This window comes from Phaethon aethereus (assembly GCF_964289735.1).
Source record: "Phaethon aethereus genome assembly, chromosome: 1".
Lineage (NCBI taxonomy): Eukaryota > Metazoa > Chordata > Aves > Phaethontiformes > Phaethontidae > Phaethon > Phaethon aethereus.
The window spans coordinates 103,573,507-103,595,192 of record NC_138575.1 but is presented as its reverse complement, the minus strand read 5'-3'; the positions used below and the strand labels follow the sequence as shown (position 1 = coordinate 103,595,192).

General features: G+C 42.4%; 1 protein-coding gene across 1 annotated transcript in view; it reads right to left on the bottom strand.

Annotated features, from left to right (window-relative positions):
* Positions 1-21,686, bottom strand: part of PTGFRN (prostaglandin F2 receptor inhibitor) — a gene marked incomplete at both ends in the record, with an annotated part of 67,317 nt that overhangs the window by 30,246 nt on the left and 15,385 nt on the right. Inside the window, 3 exons of the mRNA XM_081999599.1 lie at positions 1,509-1,892; positions 5,342-5,761; positions 6,608-6,973. Of these exons, the coding sequence (XP_081855725.1) occupies positions 1,509-1,892; positions 5,342-5,761; positions 6,608-6,973 (1,170 nt within the window). The remainder of the gene's footprint in view (positions 1-1,508; positions 1,893-5,341; positions 5,762-6,607; positions 6,974-21,686) is intronic.

Below are 21,686 nucleotides of genomic sequence, written 5' to 3'. Positions count from 1 at the left end.
TTAGCAGGTGCAGATACCTTATACCTACAGTACCCTGCAACACCATCTGAATTTCACTGCTCCTAAATTCAAGCTATTCTCTCCCCAAGATTATACCAGGAGACAGGATGGGTAGACTGACATATCTAGAGCTACCCCTAAAAAGACAGGCTTTTTAGAAGTTTTGCTAGACTTTCATTTTTAGTATTTCTCCCAAGTAACTTTATTTTTAAGGATACTGGCATAAAGAGAGATCTCCAAAACTTAACAGTTCAGCTGGGATAATGCAAAGCAAAAGCTTTACAATGTGCAGCATACATATGAGACAGTGGACCTCCAAAACGGATTTGTCTTGGGAAAGGGGTGTAGGGAAAGATACTGTCAGCCTGTTCCTGTAGGCCAGGTAGATCAGATAAGCCTGCTGAATCTCTTACCTACAGCTTCTGTTCCTCCTTCAGCCAACAAGTCTTAAATGAGCAACTGTTAAACACAGCTGCATCTAACTAGCCCCTTGCAAAAAACTGTGGACATTGACAGTATTAGAGCTGTAAGAAGGGAAAACCACTAAGAACAACTGGGGGATAACAGAAGGAGATAATAAAGAGATCATCAAGCTTCTATTTAAGTAGATTTACACACACACACTGGTGAATTAAAAGAACTTGCTGCAGAAATACTGATGTAACTTATGGAAGCTGTAACTTCAAGTGCATGAATAATCTTTTGCTTGTCCAAAAGGCTAAAAATATACTCATCTCTAGCACTGAATGATGAAAAATGCATTACACTGAGTGGGGTGTTAAATACTGCAGGAAAATCTGTTCTAGTGGCCACTATGTTAATCAACATTGCTAGCGTTAAGTCAGTCACAAGCCAGGTCTCTCTTACGCAGTCACACTACTGAACAGCTATGTGACATGGTCTCATAAAATAGACTTGTGTGTTGAGGGAAGAGACTAAAGCATTATAAAGTCATGTTCCATTCTAAATACATCAGTAGGATGTGGTGTCTCTCTAGTGATTAAAACAACAAAACAAAAACTCAAAAACTTTTAAAGATATTAGAATTCATTATTAAGTTTCCATTAGAAATAATTTTTATGGCATATGACTCATAAAAATCAGGAGAAGCATCTGATCACTGTGTTCAGAGCTCAGACAGAATGCCTACTTCTGGATCAGAGCCCTGCTAACAGTATGATGGAGGTGGAAAGGGACAACATGTTTTCCAGGGGCTGAAGCTGGCCCTGTTGTCAAGGCAAGCATTTATGTTCTATTTCCCAGTTGCAGACTGTTCAATGACACCAGAAAGTGGAATGTCTGGGTGGGACATGTTGGAAGAGAACCCAAAACCCCATAGGACAGATCAGTATTTTTAGATGTGAGAGAGAGATACCTTACATATAAATGATAGATGCAAACAAGAGCGAAACTTGCACAGAGGAGATTCTGCAAGGTCCTCTCCCTTTTCTGACACGTCCAAGGAATGAGCGGTACGTTACCCACAGTCTGAAAGCAGAATCACTCACCTAATGCTGTCACCACCACACTGACTGGTGCAGATGTCCTCTCCACCACCTTATGCCAGCTCCCATTGTGCAGTGGTACCCAGATAGCTGCTTGGCAGAAATAGTAGCCAGAGTCTTCCACTTCCACATCACGTACCAACAGGCGATAGGAGTTCCTATCTACATGGCTCAGGCTGATGAGAGTTGAATCACTGACAACAGAATCCCGGTCCATGCTCAGCAAAATCTGAGCATCTGACAAGGTATCATCAGGTGATGCAGAAAAATACCACATCACCTCCGCTTGGAAAATACCACTCCTGTCTGTTGTGATGTTGCATGTAAGATCCAGGGAGTCTCTTTCGGTCACAGACACATTGCTTGTTGAGATGACCACATCTAGAACTTAGAAATGAAGAGACAAAAATTCAAACAAAAAATACTTTTTTTTTTTTTTAAAAAGACCCCACTGTAAGTTAGCCAGGACTTCACATTCTATTACAGAAGCTTCTGAAGTAGCTCAGCAGCTCTACCTTCAAATGCCTCTTGGATATTGAGCTTCATGATCTATTACAAAGGAAGTACATGTTATCAGTCAAGCAAGGGATGCATGATGTGGGCAGGGGGAAGAAGGGAGGGAGAACCGGGTTTTTATAACTCAACAGCAACTGGTCCATGATGGTTCTGTTCCAATCACAAACCAATTCACAACACCTTTGCACAGCAGGAAAATGTGTACAGGATTTTCCATTCTCACAGGAGGGTCAAGGTATTTTGGGACTATGTGTCAGAAGAGAAAGTGTCCACTGAAATCACTAGGAACTACATTAGAACTCAACTTGGTTTCTGCCTGAAATGGTTTTGAGCTCCTCTAACAGAACAGATTTAGATAAGAAGCAGCCACGACCACATATTGGAGTCCTGACTGACCTGAGGTGTGTTGCAGAAACATGAAATGGAAGCAAACAGAAGGTAGCAATAACTACTTATACTGCCAACTCCTCCACTTATTGCTGTGACCAACACACACAAGGAACTTTAAAGCAATGCCAATAGCCACTTAAAACACATTCAAGCTCCTCCACTGGCCAGTGAATATTTTTAATATACACAGCACATATGGTCACACCCAGCATTCAAACTGGACCTTCTCCATTCTGTAGGTTACCAGGCTGGCCATAGCTTTGCTAAAAGAAAGCCATGGGACAAAAGAGTCAAGACAGGCAGTAGAAAAGCTGGCCTCAGTTACTGGTGAGAGGTGAACCATGGGTGCTGGGTGTGTTGTTTGTAAACCTCAGTACAAATCAATCACCAAGTTACCTGGACACCACATGTCTTCACTTGCTCATTCCCTCATTCTACATTGCCTAAACATTAGATTTGGATCTCAGTGCAGCATTGTTCCCACATTCTGTAATGCAGCTGCTCTTAAAGTCTCAGATGAGGCCAGTAGATAGGGCTGCTACAGCAGTGCCTCTTCTCAGATGTACAGCCAAGACCACAAGCAAGAATACAGATTCCTGCCCCAAACAGGCAGCTGCGCCTCTGGTGCAGATTAGCGACTTCTATGTAGAACCATGTTCTACTACATAATAGGTACCCATCTGTAAAAGGCTTCTAGGATTATCAACAGGAACAAGAGACAACCTATAAAGGCCAGAGCCAAACTAAGCAGCCACAACTATTGACAGTAAAACCAAGCAATACTCATCTCGCCGCTCACCACCTGATAGCACAGAGCAGTCAAACCAAACAGAAGGTAGCACACCCCACCTGCATGGTAAAGCAAAGTCCACTGTCTGATGGGCATCTCATCAGGACTTCCCTCACTGTCCTATCATGGGATTGGAGTCAGTAGGAAAACCTAGTTAATTTAACAGACTAATGCCAGAGCACAAAATAAGGCTCATCTGCAAGGTTAAGAGCAGCATTTCTCTAAGGAACACTTCTGTCTTCATGAAATAGTGACAGGCATTCAAAATCTGGCAGTACATGCATACAGAGGGACCCAAAGAGTTTACCCATATGTATACCTTAATGCTCCTTTTTTGGTTAAAGACATGTCTGAAGGCCTCACTTAGGATTATATGCCTGTTGTGCAAGGCACCATTAAAAAAAAGGACATACAAGAACAAAGTCGGACCCAAAGATGTTATGATTTTAGGAGATGAAAGTGATAGGCAAGAGGAGCAACAACAGAAAAAAGTTACACAAGTAACCTGTGCATGACTTTTTTCATTAGATACATTAATTTTTTTTTTTTTAATTTTGTTTCTACAAATTCAACCCCATAGTTTCCAGCAGGTGAGAATGAAGGAAGTGCAGCAACCAGGCATACCATTTACAACTCAAGGTCATTTTAGCATGCAAGTGCAGAGGTTTCAGATGTCAGCACAAGATGCTCTTCAGGTCCTACTACAGGTTGTACGTGTAAAAATTTCCACAATGTTTTGCTGGAGAATAACCTATCCCATTCAGCATAACTTTAAAAAAAAGCCTTCATGCCCCTGACAAAGTACTGATGCTGCCAATGACTAAGCTAAAAATTAAGGCAAAAAAACCACCCTAAACAACAACAACAAAAAAAACACCACACACACACACAACCACACCAAAATAACAAAACTGCACATCCAAACCATATATAAAAAACTGCACTACTACTGCTCCTGGCCATCCTCACCCTGTTTTCAGCCACTGATTAAATCCCACCTATTTAAACCAAACCCTCCAAAAATGAGACAAAATAGAGAATTACAGCTCTTAATTAAGCAAGCCCTGCCTCAGCAGAGAGCACCTGCAAGTTTCACTGTGTAGCAGACACCCTGAAAAAAGAGGGAGAAGATTGATCCTGTCAAATTTCACAGGCTAAGTACCCCCAGGATCCTAACACTACACCCAAATGAGCTACCCAAAAACACACCCCAGCAGTTCTGGGTTCTCCCTATAGTAATTAAAAGATTACAAAAATTAAAAGATACTCTTACTGTCTGAACACTTCTAAAATATCATAATCTCACATTTCTGAGAGACCATCATTGCCTGTTTTTCCACCTATTGAATGACAAGATGCATTACCACTGCTAGTTGGAGGAGGGAAAGCAGAGGTGATGCTAATGCAATTAAGTGTTCAGTGCATGTACTCCTGAACTCCTATCTGGGCAGGGATATCTGCATATCCTCAGCACAGCACTACATGTATTTTTGTCTCCTTAGTCAAGCACGCAATGATGTGTGTAACAGACCATTAGTGCCCTAGACACTTGTCAACATGGTGGAGCAATCAGACCAGTGATCCAGTGTCAGTGATAAAAATCACTGGATAATCTGTCCTGTTAAATTATCACTGCCTTTCTCCTTTCTCTTGATCTTTCTACTCTATTTTAATAAACAACATACAGAAAAGCTTCACATCTGTCACTGAATGGCAAGCCACTTTTACAGGGAAAGTGCAGCTGTTTAGTGCTATGGGACAACCCTGTGTTAATGAGAGAGAAGGGGGAAGGTTTGGGGTGCTCAGGGGTTAAATACAATGTCTAAGAAATATAAAAACCAGAAGCAATCTGAAGTGAACCACAAATGAGAAAATCTAGGTTTAGGCATCTAAGAGGTTCCAGTCAATGCTTCCACGCCATCATTCCCCTTCCCCCCAAAATAAAAGCTAGAAAAATTATGCCAAGCATTTTCTATAAACTCAGATGTAAACAGGCCAGCTATTGAAACAGCACTGTAGGTTCTCCTGGCATGTATCCTCATTTAGTTTAGCTTACCCAATTTCTGCTCTCAAAGTAGCGGTCTGGACACAGCACTGCTGTAGCTATGAGATGTGACCCCAGCCCATGAGTAATACTCACCAGTCCGTTGGATTGCCACACTTGCTATCTCCACGCTCTTCTCTTGAATCTTCTGCCACAAGCTATCTGCCCCTCTCACCCACTCGCTCACGAGACACCTGTAAGCACCCCCATCCACCGATGAGGCCTGGGATACCGATAACTGATACGTGTCATTCGCGCCCATGTCCAAGCGGATATCTCCATTACGGTAGCGCTCTTCATAGCCAGGACCCGGCTGGAATTTGCCCTCATGAGTCAAAGACAGGATGTCCCGCCAAGTCGATCCACTTTTGATCTGCCAAGTCACATGCAGGTGAGTGTGCTCTGGTGAGGTGGTAATTGCTGAGCAGCGCAACTTGAAGGAGTCGCCCTCAGACAGCCTGAGAGACATTGAGGAACGTGCTTTTGAACCACTCACCGATAAGCCATCAGAAATCACTATTAAAAAAAGACCAAAAGACACAAGCATCATAGAACAGAAGCAAGAAGAGAACACCTACACTGACATGTTCAGATATGAGGCAGTAAAACTACAACAGAGCAATACCTGGCCAATCATTCCTTCTTCCACACATAAATACATTCCAGGAACAAGGAAATTCAGCTGAAAATCCATTAAAGGAAGGGCTCCACTTCAAACAAGCTAAGACAAGCATTCAAATTCATTTATCCTTCCCCTTGCTTTAGTTTCTCATCCAAACATCATCATTCTGGCTACTCTCATCCCGAACCATCTTGATTTTCATACAAGTAAAAGTTAAGACACTTGAAAAAAATAGTCTCTCAAGTTATTACTGAAGAACCCTAAATGAGAGTGCAAAGCTAGGGCATGGCTGCAGTATCAACTTGCTAAAGTGGAAAAGGAAGATTAACTCCTTCATGTAGAAAGATCCTTAAATGCCGCTGTAAATAAGAGATAAGACAGGATGTGTTTTTTACCTGAAGTTAGCCCCTCTACCCAGAGGCTTAGGGATATTAAATATTTGCAGACATCTTCAGAAAACCCACTGCTCAGTTTTCCCATTTTTATTTACATTTTTACTGGACAGAAAAAAAGGAAAGTGGTGTTTATAGTAAACAGCCTCTCTTCACTTCTCCTCACTTGCTTTTGCTATCATACTTCCAAATTTTCAATTTTGGGTTTAGGAGAATTAAACAGGAACAGGGAGAAGAAAAAAAAGTAATCACAATGCTCATAAGCAAGAGAAATTCAACAATCTTAAGGGTATATATATAATCAGTATCAAAAACAAATTTAGAGCACACCTCACTCTTCAGAAATACCTTTCACTTGGACCTCTGCATCATAATTTCCCTGAACGGTGGCATCAGTGCTGGGCGTGGAGCATTTGTATCTCCCTTGGTCAGTTGGCTGGATGTTTCTAATCACAAGTTCCACAGCATCGTTGCTGCTCCGTCTCAGTTTGATATCCCCGTGGCCCACACGTTTTTGGTACTCCTCAGAGGTGAATGTAGAGTCCCAGGTACTCACTATCCGCACGAAGTCAGTCTCCCGTGAGAACTCCCAATCAAAGTTCTGTTCACTGGGTCCATCGTAGTCACTAACACTGCAAGGGATTGCTACCTCCGTGCCCACGACTCGAATAAGAGGACCTTTGGGCACCCTCACAACACGCCCTCTGCAGAATGCTAGGCAGGAGAATAAAGAAAGAGAGAACACACAGTTAACAAAGCAATTACCAGGATAGGCATTGACTAAAAAAAAAAAAAAAAAAATAGAGTAAGGTTGGGCACCCCACTCTGCAGAAAGCTAGAACTAGTAAAAGCAGTATTTCCCATCAACATTTAATCTCACCAGAGCAGAAGCCCCTAAACACACCATTTTTAGTGTGGGCGATCTTTGTTTCATTGACTATTTAGTAATATATTAGGTAACAAAATACTGAGGGAGAAACAATTGCAAGGAGGAAAAAGAAAAACGAGAGAACTAGCCATAGATCCAAGGGGTAGCAGATTCTCTACTACCAGCCAAGTGCTATGTAAGATACCCAACCAACATTAATAAGTGGTTTTCCTTGCTACAGTAAGGGCATAATCTTATCAGGCATTTGTGTAAGTCTTCTGCTGACATCAGTAGAGGGTTCGAAGTAGGAAACTAACTCTCCCCTAGCTTGAGGGCCATAAGAATGGTAATCTGACATTCTCCAAAAATGAACATAGTCACTTCTGCCCTGAAGTGGCTTCTGACACAGGTGAGCTTCCTTGCCTTCCTAATTGATTTAAAAGGAAGAACTGATTTCAACAGACACAGTTCAAGTTTGCTTGAACAGATTTCTGCAACCACACCTGTTTCTAGCATACATTTCCTCTTTGGTAGAAGTCACAGAACATGGGAGCATGAGCAGAGCAGGCACACAGTGTTCAGATGGTGTTTTCTGGGACTCTCTCGCTAGAAGGACAGAACGACAAGGGCAGCTTTCTGCAAAAGGCTGGCAATGCAGTATGTTACGCTCCAGGCAAAAGTGGGAACCACTTAAACTAGCCAGAGGACCTGGCAAAGACGCAGCAGGAGACTTTTCTGGTTGATTTGGCTGTGTAGCCCAAAGAATAACCCCAGCAGCTGTGCATGGATTTTGGCAGGTTCTTGCTTCTCAAAAGAGCAAACTGCTTTGATTCATAGATCCAACCAGAGAAATCTTTTCAGAAAGAGAGGGGTACTACCTAAACTCAGTCTCCAAACATAAACAGTCTACTGCATCCCACCAGCTCTATATCCATAGCAAAATATTTTGGCAGACAGGTAGAACAGGAGAAGCCAGAACACTGAAGGACAGATCTTGCTAAAACCAAATAGGTGGCCGTAACAACATTAAAAGCAGTTGGACTAAAAGGTTGATTTGAGATACCACAGAGGTAAAGCCAATTTAAATAAATAACCCACCGACACACAAAGTCCGGCAACCCACAACTGCTCTAATTCAGCAGCTACAATGGGAAAGCCACCACCTAGTGACATAAACACCAATATACTTGCTGAGCCTTCCCCTCCTATCACTCTGTCTTCTTGCTGTAGATTAAGACCCCACTTGCTCAGAACCATCGTGCCAACAGGTATTCAGGTATGGGTAAAGAAGTTATTCTGGTGGAAAGAAACCACCCACTGGGGATCCTGTTCTATAGTGCAGCTTGTCCCCTCCAGAGCAGCATGGAGAAGGATGTGTTAAAGAATCAAGATTTCTGTGGCCATTTCAAAACCTACACAAGCAGCTGTACACACTGAGCATAAGTACAAGAGAAAAAGCATATTTTCATCCCCAGTTACAGTTCAGCAAACAGCTGAACCAAGGACTAAGTGTCTTTACCTCCCCGGTTCATAACTCCCAGCATGCCCTTTGCTTTGCAAGCTGCTCGCACGTACAGGCTCAGTCATAACAGTCCAATTTCCTCACTGCCATGACCTTCTGTATTCAACATTAGTACTTCATTAAACTTATTTGTAATGCAGACTGGGGTTAATCTCTTACCCCTTATATCCCTCCCAGAAGACAGTTGTTATGTACCTGATCAAGTGACTGACTAGTCCTAATAAGGAAGCTGGACTTCTCTGCACCATTCACGTGTGAATTGGAGAGAAAAACTTCCGCTGCTAATGTATCGTTCCACAGCCAGATGTCTTTAAGGACATCTCTCTAGACACAAGCACCATGTAATAAAATCTTTTATACAGAAAAATAACCAACATAAAAATAAAGCAAGCTGCAGGGCTCCGATACATTTCCTCACTAGGTCTTAAGTTGCAGTCCCCTCAATCCTTCAACTTATCTTCTTACAGAAAAAGTGGTAACAGCAGCAGGTAAGCTTTAAAGCACTGCCTGACAGCCAAACCAGCTTTCAGCAAACCACTGTGAGAAGTCAGCTCAGGATCCTGACTGAGGGCACTCAGACGCTGACATCTCTCCAGAAAATACTCTCCTGTGACACTAAAACAGGCAGACAACACTATTCTGCATGTGTCTTCAGCTGTAGACCCACATGCCGTGCACTGCACTAATCCAATCTAGAGGTGACAAAGGCATGACTAATGTGGCAAGAGCTGCACATTTGTGTTTGAGATTAGCACCGACAGCTCAGTTTCTCTTCTTCCAAGGTCACTAGAGACTCTTTGACACTAAATGAAGGTAGAGGGTGATTAGCACCTTCATAAAAGATGACAGGCCAAAGGGAAAGATAGGGGCACAGGGACTCCTCAACGGATCTGTTCCGAGTCCATACCCCATTGCTGTACAGCAATGACTATCCCCCTCCTCACAGCACAGACCCACAGGCAATTCCAATTTAACACAAAGTTGGAAGGAGGGCAATGGAAGAGGCTGCAGGAGAGAAGAGGCACAGCCTGTAACAGTTTGTTTTGTCCTTTACAAATAATAACATTTATTACTGCTAAGATAAGTTAGGATTCTCGTAAGGCAGGAGCACACAGAGAGAACATCACAAGATAAGAGGAGAACTTACTGCAGAGCATCTGCTGTGCCCTGCCTACAGGTAAGGAGGAACGTGCATAGGGCGAACACTCCAAGGGTGAGCTGCATTTCTAGGTGACCCAGGAGGCTCAGTATATAGCAAGCTGTGAGTTCAGCGTTCTGCCTTTTGTCCTGCAGTGGTCAACAGCAAGAGTATTCCTAGCTACTAAACAAGATGGTGTGTTCTTTGCTGTGCATTAGGGATTAATGTTTCATGTAGCTGTAGCAAAAGGCAGAGCTACAGATACTGATCTTGGCAAGAGCTCCATTTTACTCTGGCAGATAAATGAGTAGCTTCTACAAATATTTTATTCTTGCAGTGCCCTGTGTTACTTGCGTATACCCCCTCCATCTTCCCAGAGCAACTGAAGTTCAGCTTTCACCACGAGAGCTTCAAACTCTGTAAATTTGTTGGAAACATTTCTTTTTCATGACACCTAATACATTTCACTGTTAATACAAGGTGACATGTTCTTAATGAATTCACTTGAATCCCATTTAACTGTAGAAACAGATGGAGCAGGACAGAACAGGGTATACACTAGTGACAGAAAACAGAACTTTGACAATTCAGTATTTTTCAGTATCACCAAGACCGCCAAAGATGTGTATTTAGTAGGAACTCAATAACTGGCTCTGTATCGTAAACTGCAATGCTGGACACCAAACTTGCCTGAGCACAAGATTAATTGCCTAAACACAAAACTTTGGGGTTTTTTTTGGGGTTTTTTTTTGGTTTTTTTTTGTTTTTTTTTTTTTTTTTACAGAGTTACCAGACAGAATTGCAAGGAACTATTTTCCAAAACAAAAGGTAATGGAACCCCACGCAAGGAGGCCAACACACGAAGACAATGGATGGGACTTGTTCCTTGGGCTCCTTAGGTGACAGTACTACTAGGCAACACTGGTGCTTTTGCAGGGCTGGGCCAGCAACACACAAGAAGGAGGGCAATCACAGAGCCTTCATGGCTGTCGTCAAGCTCTTGATTAGAGGATTCTCCCAACAGAACACTCCACCAGGAACACAGGCAAAGTGTGGCTCAAGGTAGAATAATAAACTGGGGCCTGCCATACTAATAATACAGAGGGAATATAATCCAGACATAGCCTAGGCAGTTTTTAGCTAGTGTTTGTTCCCTAGAAATGGTCCATGAAGTACTAAAATTAATTTGTCCCATCACCTAAATGCACCATCTCATTGCTGTCATTAAATGAAATCCTTTCAAAGAGAAGAACAAGGAAAGCAGATGAATGAATAGATTGACTTCACAACCTATCCGAGTACTTTAAATAGCAACCTGTCATTTTTAGGATAACCAAGAAAACAAGGCAGCAAAATTGTGCAGGATCTACAGAATGGCGGTCTGTTTAAATTCTCAACAAGCTACACAACTCCTCCAGGAAAGGGCTGGTGAGGACTTCCTCTTGCATTAGGGACATTGCTATACATGAGGAAAGTATTTTAAGACCTTCATCTTCACACAGCTTTGCATCTCCGTATCATTTATGAAAGAACAAGATGAGAAGTAATCTGTGGAGTCGCCCACAAGGCTGAGATGGTATTATCATTGCAAAGAACACACTTCTGGTTCAGCACTCTCTTTCACAAGGTGCTTCCTCCAGCCTGCACTAGACAGCTCTATCTGATAAGAAAACACGTTCTCTTAGCAGCCCAGAGAGTGTGGTCAACACTCTACATCCACCAACCAAAGGAAATGCAATGTGACACACAGTAGCAAGTCAATTAAAGGCAAAAAAGTAAGAGCTGAAGAATGAGTAAATTGGCTCAGACTAAGCACTCGGCCCTCTGCATGAGAAAGACTTGGAACATACAGTCCAGCTCCTCAACCAAGGCAGTCATGGGAGATAGCAACAACCTTGCTGATGCCTTTCATCTCAAAAGAGCTTTCCAAACAAAAGGTTGTTTTGTTTGCCAATTAAACATCACCATGTCCATGAAGGAAATATAGCAGCCCTTTCAAATTCACAGCAGTTTATGACAGGAAAAAAATACTGCAACCAACTTTGCAAACAGTGGTAGCAATTTTCCCTCCCTGAACTCCTCCATGTAAATCTGGGCACCACTTTGATGCAGCACTGTGTAAATGAGAGGGTTGAGCAAGGACAACCCTCCTTGTGCCCCACTGGAGAATAAGAAATGGATTCCCACCATTAAAGCTGTGCACTCTGCCTCCTATTTCTAGCAAAATCCCAAATCTCCCACTTCTGTACTGCACTGCTTAACTACAGTGTTTGTGATGCATGAAGCTATTTTACAAAATGGAGAGAGGGGAAAAAAAGGATTTTATTTTTGTATCTTTTTTTGTCCTACCAAAGAGACACGTCCACACAAATCCTCTTCCTCCATTTTGAAAGAAGACTGATCAGGCTCCTACTGGGAGGCATTCAGCGATTTTCCCTAGCGAGCAGGCAGGTGAAAGGACAGACAGCATGCCACACATTCACAGGCTCTTCTCTAGGGAAGAACCACCAAAGCATGGGAGATTATACTACTTATCTCTAATCTTCCCCTTTTCCCCTTGCTTCTCCTCCCAGCTCCAATTATCATCAGGCAGCTACACATCAAGAATGTCATCTGCAACTATCTGGGAGAGAAAGAACAAGTTATAACAAACATGCCTACAATGTTTAAAAACCTTTCAATACTATTAACACAACTTTTTTTTTTAAATATATAACATGCTTTTCCTAGAAGTGGCGCATTTACACAAACAGCATGTTGCTTTGGGATTTCCTCTCCTTTTTAAATACAAGCAATTAAATACTCTATCCTACACTGTATACGTATGAGAGGAAAATCAGAGAGATTAAGCAGAATAAAAGGAATTTCATTAAATACCAGAAATGCAGCTAACCACTGAAGTTTCTTCACTGGTCTCAAAAATAAAAAGAAAAAAAATATCTAAGTAAGTGAGACCTCTTACCATTCCTGCTTAATACACAATAATGTCATACTCTTCTTTCCAATGCAGACAAACATACAGTAGGGGTTGGGATCTATGCTAAATAAAGTGGTAGGTTCTTGCTACTCTTTCCAAATTACAAAATTTAGATTGCCCTAATCAGCAGAAGCAACCTGCACCTCACAACCAGACAGCCTGCACAGGGAGGGAACAAGGGGCTCCTTTAAAAAGAGACCAAATGTCATTCCTTATGTCAAAGCTGTAACCACCACAGTAGCCCAGAATCATCTGAAGCATGCAAGGCTCCTCCATACCTTGTAAGCCAACAGTACTGTCACACCTCCCTGACTGCTACACTCCCTACCTAAAAGAGACTGATAGACTTTTATGGCTTGAAAGATCTGCATCACATCATCTGAAGATATCAGAGAAGAGCAAATGAAAGAGTCCAAGAGAGAGACATTTACATTGTTCTTTCCCAGGCAGCTAGGATTCTTTTTTTAGATAATGTAGAGCTCTTATCAAAAGGAATTAGCCTGGGTGTAATTGCTTAAAACCCATTATCTCTATCAGGATGAAGAAACACATACTGCATCTTAAGTGAAACCTCAGAAATGCTATCAAACTGCAAGGCTGCTGGATTGCTCTAATCTCTGTGCCATCTGAGATATCTCAGAAAAGCCACATCTCCAGCACTGTGTGAAAAAGCAAGCACCTTCCCAGCTGGACTTCATCTATACCATGTGGATCAAGATTCACACAAAAGAATTAAAACAACATATTTTGCAGCACAGTAATGACCTGCTGGCTTCCCCATTCACCCCCCTCACTCACCATCCCCAAGAAAAGGGATCTCAAATGCACGGAAACAAACCACAAGGCTTTCACTAGGACACAGTCCTTAGTTATCATAGAACCATGGAATGGTTTGGTTTGGAACCAACTTTTAAAGATTATCTAGTTCCAACCCCCTGCTGTAGGCAGGGACATCTTCCACTAGATCAGGTTGCTCAAAGCTCCAGCCAATTTGGCTTTGAAAATTTCCAATGATGGGGCATCCACAAATTCTCCGGGCAACCTGTTCCAGTGTCTCACTACCCTCATCATCAAGAGTTTCTTCCTTATGTCAAACCTAAACCTACCCTCCTTCACTTTAAAAGTTATCCTTGTCCTGTCACTACAGGCCCCCTTTAAGTATTGAAAGCCCACAATACGGTTTCCCTGGAGCCTTCTCTTCTCCAAGCTCAACAACTCCAACCCTCTCAGCCTGTCCTCACAGGAGAGGTGTTCCATTTCTCTGATCATTTTTGTGGCCCTCCTCTGGACCTGATCCAACAGGTCCATGTCTCTCCTCTGCTGAGGGCTCCAGAGCTGGATGCAGTACTCCAGGTGGGGTCGCACCAGCACAAGCAGAGGGGTAGAATTACCTCCCTCGACCTGCTGACCACACTGCTTTGGATGCAGCCTGGTTGGCCTTCTGGGCTGTAAGCACACATTGCTGGCTCATGTCCAGTTTTTCATCCACCAGTACAACCAAGTCCTCCTCTTCAGAGCTACTCTCAATCCCTTCATCCTCCAGCCTGTACTGATATTGGGGATTACCCCAAGCCAGGTGGAGGACCCTGCATTTGGCCTTGTTGAACTTCATAAGATTCACAAGGGCCCATTCCTCAAGCCTGTCAGGGTTCCTCTGGATGGCATCCCATCCCTCTAGTAAATCAACTGCAAGACTCAGCTTGGTGTTGCCCACAAACCTGGTGAGGGTGCACTCAGTTCCACTGTCTATGTCATTAATGAAAGTACTGAACAGGATCAGTCTTAATACAGACCCTTGAAGGACATCACTTTTACTCATCTCCATTTGAACACTGAGCTGTTGACTGCAACTCTTTAGATGCAGCCATCCAACCAACTCTTTATCAATCAAATAGTCCATCCATCAAACCCATCTCTCTCCAATACAGCGACAAGGATGTTGTGTGGGACTGTGTCAAAGGCTTTACAGAAGTCAAGGTAGACTACATCAGTTGCTCTTTCCTTATCCACCAACGCAGTCACTCTATCATAGAAGGCCACCAGATTACTCAAGCAGTTAAGTTATGCTATGGTGCATCTTTCCATTTCCAGGAGTCCTCCTGTATAGCTGTTAGGTGTTTGCTGCCCTGTATGGCTAGTTACCTAAGCTCTACCTGTCATCAGTGGTGAGTAGCTCTCTGAGAAACTTCTCTCCCACTGCTGTTTATAGTTAGAGCCTAGGAAGAAAACAACCTGAACTCAGCAGAAAAACTAAACAGATTTTCCACATTTCTTGCCCACGCCTTTAAAAAAAAAAAAAGAAAACCCCAAACAAACAAACAAAAAAATCAACAAACCCCCCCCACCATTCTTACTCTAAATACACAAACCACACCAGCACAACGGGCCAGATGAACATCTAGCGAGTCAGACCCAACCTGTTTTCCCCAACAGAAATGTCTGGATGATGTTACTTGGGATACATACATAGTAATTGGCAAGTTCAGATCTGGAAACAGCAGTCAGAAGGCCTTGTTATCAAAGACAACAAGGACAGTAAGAGAACTGTTGATTAAGTTTTTTCATCATATAAAATCCACTGTATCACTGCAGATAGTCAGCAGATTGTCTGATCACTGCCCAAAAAGATCTATTCTGGAAAAACTTCACTGAACTGTCTCGCAAGAAGGAAAGCCTCATTCTTCTGCCACGTCTCTGCTAAGGTAACTGCAACAGGCAGAATTGCCTCTCTTGTATCTCTTGGGCTATCAGGAATAAAGCATGATTCACCTGTACAGCTGCACCCTTTTGAAAATCAGCTGACTGGCATCTCTTTTGCCCAAGCACACAACCCATTTCAATTCTTTGCCAAAATGAGCCACGGGAATTTGCCATAAGTGCTTCTGTGGATTATTCCTGCTACAATAGAAGAAGAGACCAGTAAATTAGAGCAGAATCTTGTAAGGCAGAAACCGGGTTGCATATGCAGTACTAATTAGAGCTTAAAACACATCTTACAGCAGATGCCACTGTGCACCACTGCTTCCCAGTCATGGGGAGAGGTATGCTACTGGAAGGTAGAGGGGAAAGGAGAAGCCATGTAAACCTTTCCCAGATGTGCAAAGCAGAAGGCGAGTTTGTCAAACAGAGCAGCCCTTGGCAGGCAGAGAACTGCAGCACCATTGGTCCAAACAGAACAAATGTCTAACAGGCAGAGATAATGCTAAAGATCATGTTTTAGATTCCCCTGGATGTCAAACAACTCCATCACATATGATCTCTATTTCCTTTCCCTACCACTGACTGACAGTTGAAGATAAAAAGTTGTGTCTAAAGAACTACTTTTGGTAAATCTCCAAAATGCAGCTGGGAACAAAAGGGGAAAGAAAGAAACAACGAAATGCAAGAGTCAACATGCTGCTTCTTCCTAGGTCTCACCTGAAATACCTGTCCCTGCTAATGACCTTCATTTACTTTCCTCCAAATAGTCTCACAAAACTCCATTTTTACTCTGCTCTGCCAGAGCAGCCCATTTTGGTTACCTGATGACATCTGACCCAAAAAGTCCAGGGACTCCGCAAGTGGTATTTAGACTGCCACACAAGACAGGCGATTTTCGCTGTTCTGCCTCAAAAGCAATTTGTGTTGCCAGAAGAGGTTCAAATGTTACATCTAAGGAAAACAGTTGACAAAGCAGTAAAGCCCACAACTCAAAGCTGAAGCACAGTTGGAAGTTGGGCTGCAAATACCTGCAGAAATGCTGTATATGACGTATCTTTCCATTTTCCTTAGTGGGGAGGAAGGACACAGGTTAAAAACTGTAATACTAGTTCAAGCTCAAGAGGAGTGCATTTACCAATATTTAAAAAAAAGTCCTCAAACTGGAATATACAGAATATAAATCAGTGCTGTTCTGCAACATCATTAACTTGCACTTATCTGTTATCTTAAATCTTTCCCAAAGCAGTTGGAACTGAGCAGAGCAATCCAAATCCATTTGCTTTATATCGCAATTTCCTTTGGGCAGAGACCAAGTATTTTCTTTGCTCTATGTGGAATGCAATGCATCACTAGGATTAAAGTGAACTTTCTTTGGATTCAACTGGAGAAAACAATCAGACTAGAATAGATCATTTCTAAATCTGCCTCTACATTAACTAAAATCATACACTGAGTGTGAAAATCCAAGACAAGACAAAAAATCCAAATCCCAGACAAGATAAAAATATAAAAGCTAATACATTTTTCAACCAGCATGATTTTAAGCAGGACCTAGCAGAGTGAGAAAGCTGGAAAACTAGGAAGAAGTATTTTTGTCAAAACTTTTTAAAACAAGATGCACATATAGCAATATCCACGTGTTTCACAGTTCTATAATTTCACAAATTATACATTTAAAAAACAAAATCCTGGAATGCTCCTTCCTCCCCTCTCCCCAAAATAATTTCCATTATTATCATCCCCTTTTCCTCCCAGAGCAGAAGATACTGATTTTTATTGGTGTGAAGTAATAATTTGTTTTCCAAGCTATCTTTAATGCTACGTAATACCCAAAAAACACTCAAAATACTTTCAAATATAAGAAGTGCTGAATCCAACATAAAGTCTTTTACTTTTTCATTGACAAAGCAAAACAAACAAAAAAAAGAACAAACCACCAACAGCTATTTGGGGGGGGTTGTGTGGTGGTGTTTTTTTGGGTGATTGTTTTGCTTGGGTTTTAGGTGGGTTTTTTGGGGTTGGGGTTATTGGGTTTTTCTGGTGTTTGGGTTTACAGGGAGGCTTTAGGGGGTTGGGGGGGCTGCTGGCGGTTTTGGGGTTTGTTTTTTTTTTTACTTGCTTAAATTTACCTGGTGGCACTTGTCCACTGCAATTTAACCCAACACCCCATCCATACTAGACAGTCCTGTCTAAAGCCAAGTTAAGTCTAAGGGGGATCGGAAGATGAGATTAAAAAAGCCACATGCTTTCATAATCCAGATACTATTAATCTTAACCTCCACATCCCCAAAAATAGTTTTAGATGATCATTTCAAATTTCAGCACACAGAGACTAGTTTCCCAGCAAACATTCTACTGGACGAGTGAAGGCATCATGTAGGCTTCAGCAAAAGCAGCAACAGAGCAAAGCCTGATTACAGAAGTCAGCAGCCACAACACCATACAACCCACCACACACGTCAGGCTCTCAGACTCTCTGGTTGGGATCCTGAAGGGCAACTTCACTCTGTTTGCATCTGCTCTTGTGAGACATTATAGAAGAAGGTGGCTGGGCAGCAAGGCTGGAACTGCTGAACAAGGCAGCATATGGCACTGGCCCACCTTGGCTCCATGCTTGACAATTGATTTGCAGCCATAGGAGCCAGTGGAGGGATGGATCTCAATGTTTACAGAGTATTCCTTTTAATCTGTAATTTAATTATCTAAAAGGTCCCATCTTCACCATAGATCTCCAAGCAAGCAGCCATGATAAATGCCAACAACAGATGCACATGGAATGGGTGTTACAACATGGGAACGAGTGCCTGTGCCTCACCAACACATGCAAGTAAGTGCAGTAGCACAGCTGTTGCCAGCTCTTTTGCTGCAGAAGATGTACTTGGACAGATTAACCAACTAGACCAAACTCATGCAGTAGAAGAGGAGCGGTTAGGAATAGATCATAGCATTCCTGTTTTCAGGCTTAGTGGTCATTTCACTGTATCACAATGTTTCTTTATGTAAAGATGAAAACAAAGATATGTACAGCTCCTCAAAGAACACATAAGCAAATGCAAAGCAGCCAGTTAGCTTGTGCTCTATCAGCTGGTGCCCCCATTGATCAGGAGCGCCGCCGAGGACTTCATTTGGGTACCTACACCACCACCATATCCAACCTGAAAAAACAGAGACCAATGTTTTCCAACCCTTTCACTCAAAGCCCATAGATCCAATTACCACTCGAAAGCCAGTTTCAGGTCATGCAGAGCAACACTGCTTAGTATGCTAATTCTATGGAGCCTGCATGTTAGGAGCACAGGTACTTTTCTTCTAGACGAGAAGAAACTGTACGCATGTGTGCACGCACATAGTATGATTTAAGAGACATCAGGGCTCTTCCTCCTTTAATACAAGATTTACATAACTAATTCTGTAATTGAGAACATGACTGCAAGGTATTTACAGCACTTCTTGCTGCTGAGCTTTTATCATTTGGTATGGCACTGACGATGAGACACTCTCTTGCCCCAGAAAAGGCAGCTAGTCTGGTCTCTGGCATTAAAAAAAGTGGACAAATGAAATTACCCGTTTCAGGAAGAGACTTTTTCATTACAGTACTGTTTCCCTCTTGCAAAGGAGAGGGTCAGAAGTTTGGAGGGGGCAAGAGGAAGAAAGAGGTCCAGATAAGAAAAAGATGAGAGGTCAGGGACATAAAACAACATCTAGAAGGCACAGAGGGATTCCGGTCAAGGCCTTTAAGAGGCTCTGCATAACCCCCACACAGCCCGTCAGATAAAATTACCCCCAGGTGGGTCTGCAAAACAGCTAGTTTTTAAAACAGGCATGCCACAGCACTCTCTGTTATTTGAAAGGACAAATACCAACACAGTTCTGGAAACACAGGAAAACGCTTCACAAACAACATTGATTTCAATCAGGTTGGTTGCATTAAGCCTCCTGAAAATTGAGAATAAGGTTAATTAGATCAGTAGATGGAACTCAAGAAGGCCTGCTTATTTACTTCACTACTACTTAAAAATCAAAAAAGCTTATCCCGCATCACATAGAAATTTAAGACTAGCACAACTGTCTACCTTAGCACCTGGCACAGTCCAAAAGGAGGAAAGGCTGTAGAGGGCAGCTGGTGCTGAGGCCCTAAGAATCACACTACACATGTCTGGGGGTTTGCATAGGACCAGGCTCAGTGTCATAGGCCAAAGGCCCAAGGGCACCTGAAGCGCAGCAGATAATGCTCCTAAAGTGACACTTCTGGTTCAGTTACATCCAAAGCAATCCTAATTGCACACTCGGATTGTTTCCCAGTAAAAAGCAATGTGTAGAAAGTGGGACAGTGAGGACATTCATCTCAGAAATTCCATCCTTGCCCCAACTGAAATGGTAATGAAGATGCAGCCTGCATGCTCCTAAAGGATACTTAAAGGGCTGTTCACATTTAACTTCAGTGTGGAAATGGGAACTCTTCCCTAAACACAAATGTGAGCTAAGCCATGAACAAATGTATGGCTAAGATATGAAATCCATCCAAATTTTGCAGTGTTGCTCAATAAATTCAACAGCCAAAATTTTCAGAAAAGCATGCAAGAGTCAAACTTCACTGGCATTCACCAACCCCGGGAGCTTGAAGGCAAATTAGCTGCATAATTAGCTGTCTTTGCCCCTGAATTCTACCTCTAAAAAGCTGTTCTTACACATGAAAGGAAATGGTATTGTATGCGGCTGCTGTTTAATGTACTAGAAGTTTAATTTTTCTGGACAAAAGAGACTTTCTGGAATGGGTGGGCAGGTATGTGCATGTGGGCAACATGCAAGGGATTCAGAAACCTGCAGAGAGCTGCAAGAGAGACACCTGGTACAACTCTGCTCCCAATTGCCCCAGTCCTGGAGAGAAACAAACTCCTTTGTACTTCTGCCTTCTAGAGCAAGCAGGAAAAAAAGAAACACTCCACTCTTGTGACCAAAGTTAGCTAGTTTAAGAAATGCAGAGGTTCAATTTAAAAAAAAAAAATCTTCTTAAAATTTCAGGCTTGCAGCCTCAAGCCTTTCATCACCTCTGAAAACCTTGCCCTGCATTCAGTGCAGGTATTTTGTCATCTCCAGCAGCGGAATACCAAGGTTCATCAATTCAGTACCTGGATGAAGAAGTCCGGCAGTCTTCTCATGTTCCCTATCACAAATTGAAAGTCTTTTCTCCTTTTAGATTATATGTCAGCAGGTTTTCACTTGTTAGCTATCTGATTAACTCACAGCATTTGCAGTAGTATCTACTCTTACCTCTACAACTAATACTGAACAGCCTCCCCAGTATACACTGTAATATATAGCATTACAGAATTTCACACACATTTAGGTTTTTAGGGAGAATTTTATGCCATTAGACATTTGAGAAAATCCACATGTAGCCATATAATAAAAGACTGCATCACAACATATTACTGCTTGGAGTCTTACTAAAGTTTGGCATTCAGCCGTTAGGTACTAATTTTCAGATAAGAATGCCTAAAGACACATCTTAAAATGTTTCCTGTTATTTCCACCTTTAATAAATGTATCTCAGAAGTATTTACTTTGTTGCTGCCATTGGCATGCTGCGTACAGGAAGGTCAACACCACAGGTGATGAAAGCGAAAGGGAAAGTTAACACACTGTCAGAGATCTGCTAATATGCACCATCACCCACAACATTCCAGGAAATGAAGCCTCAGAGGTAGCCAAATGCAACACCTGTGAGTCAGCAAAATCTTGGAGGAAGACTCCAAGGTTAAACATGAAGATACCACCTCCAAATTCTTAAGTCTCCAAGCTACAGATGGTCATAAGAAGACACTAGGACAGTAACAGGGTATGCTCACTCTTTCCTGGGCATTTGGTCTTGGCCACTGTCAGAGGCAAGACACAAGGCTGACAGGATCTTTGGTGTCAGCCGCCTTTTTCTCTCTCCAGCTTTAGGAAGTAGGAGCTTGAAGGAAATACCCTTTTACCACTGCTGCTCCTCACTAGCACCCAAGCAGGTAACTAGTCTGTGCCCAGGAGTAAGACGACAGACAAAAAAAGGCACGAAAGAACACAGAATTTTCAAGTAACTTAAAAATCAGAAGAGAGGGAACCTTTTTGAGCTTGAAAGAAGAACGAACAGTGAGTAGAGAACCAACATGACATTAAAATAGCAGGAGGAAGAGAATGTTTTTTGAAAGATGCCCAAAGGGAAAATGCTTACTTATTTCT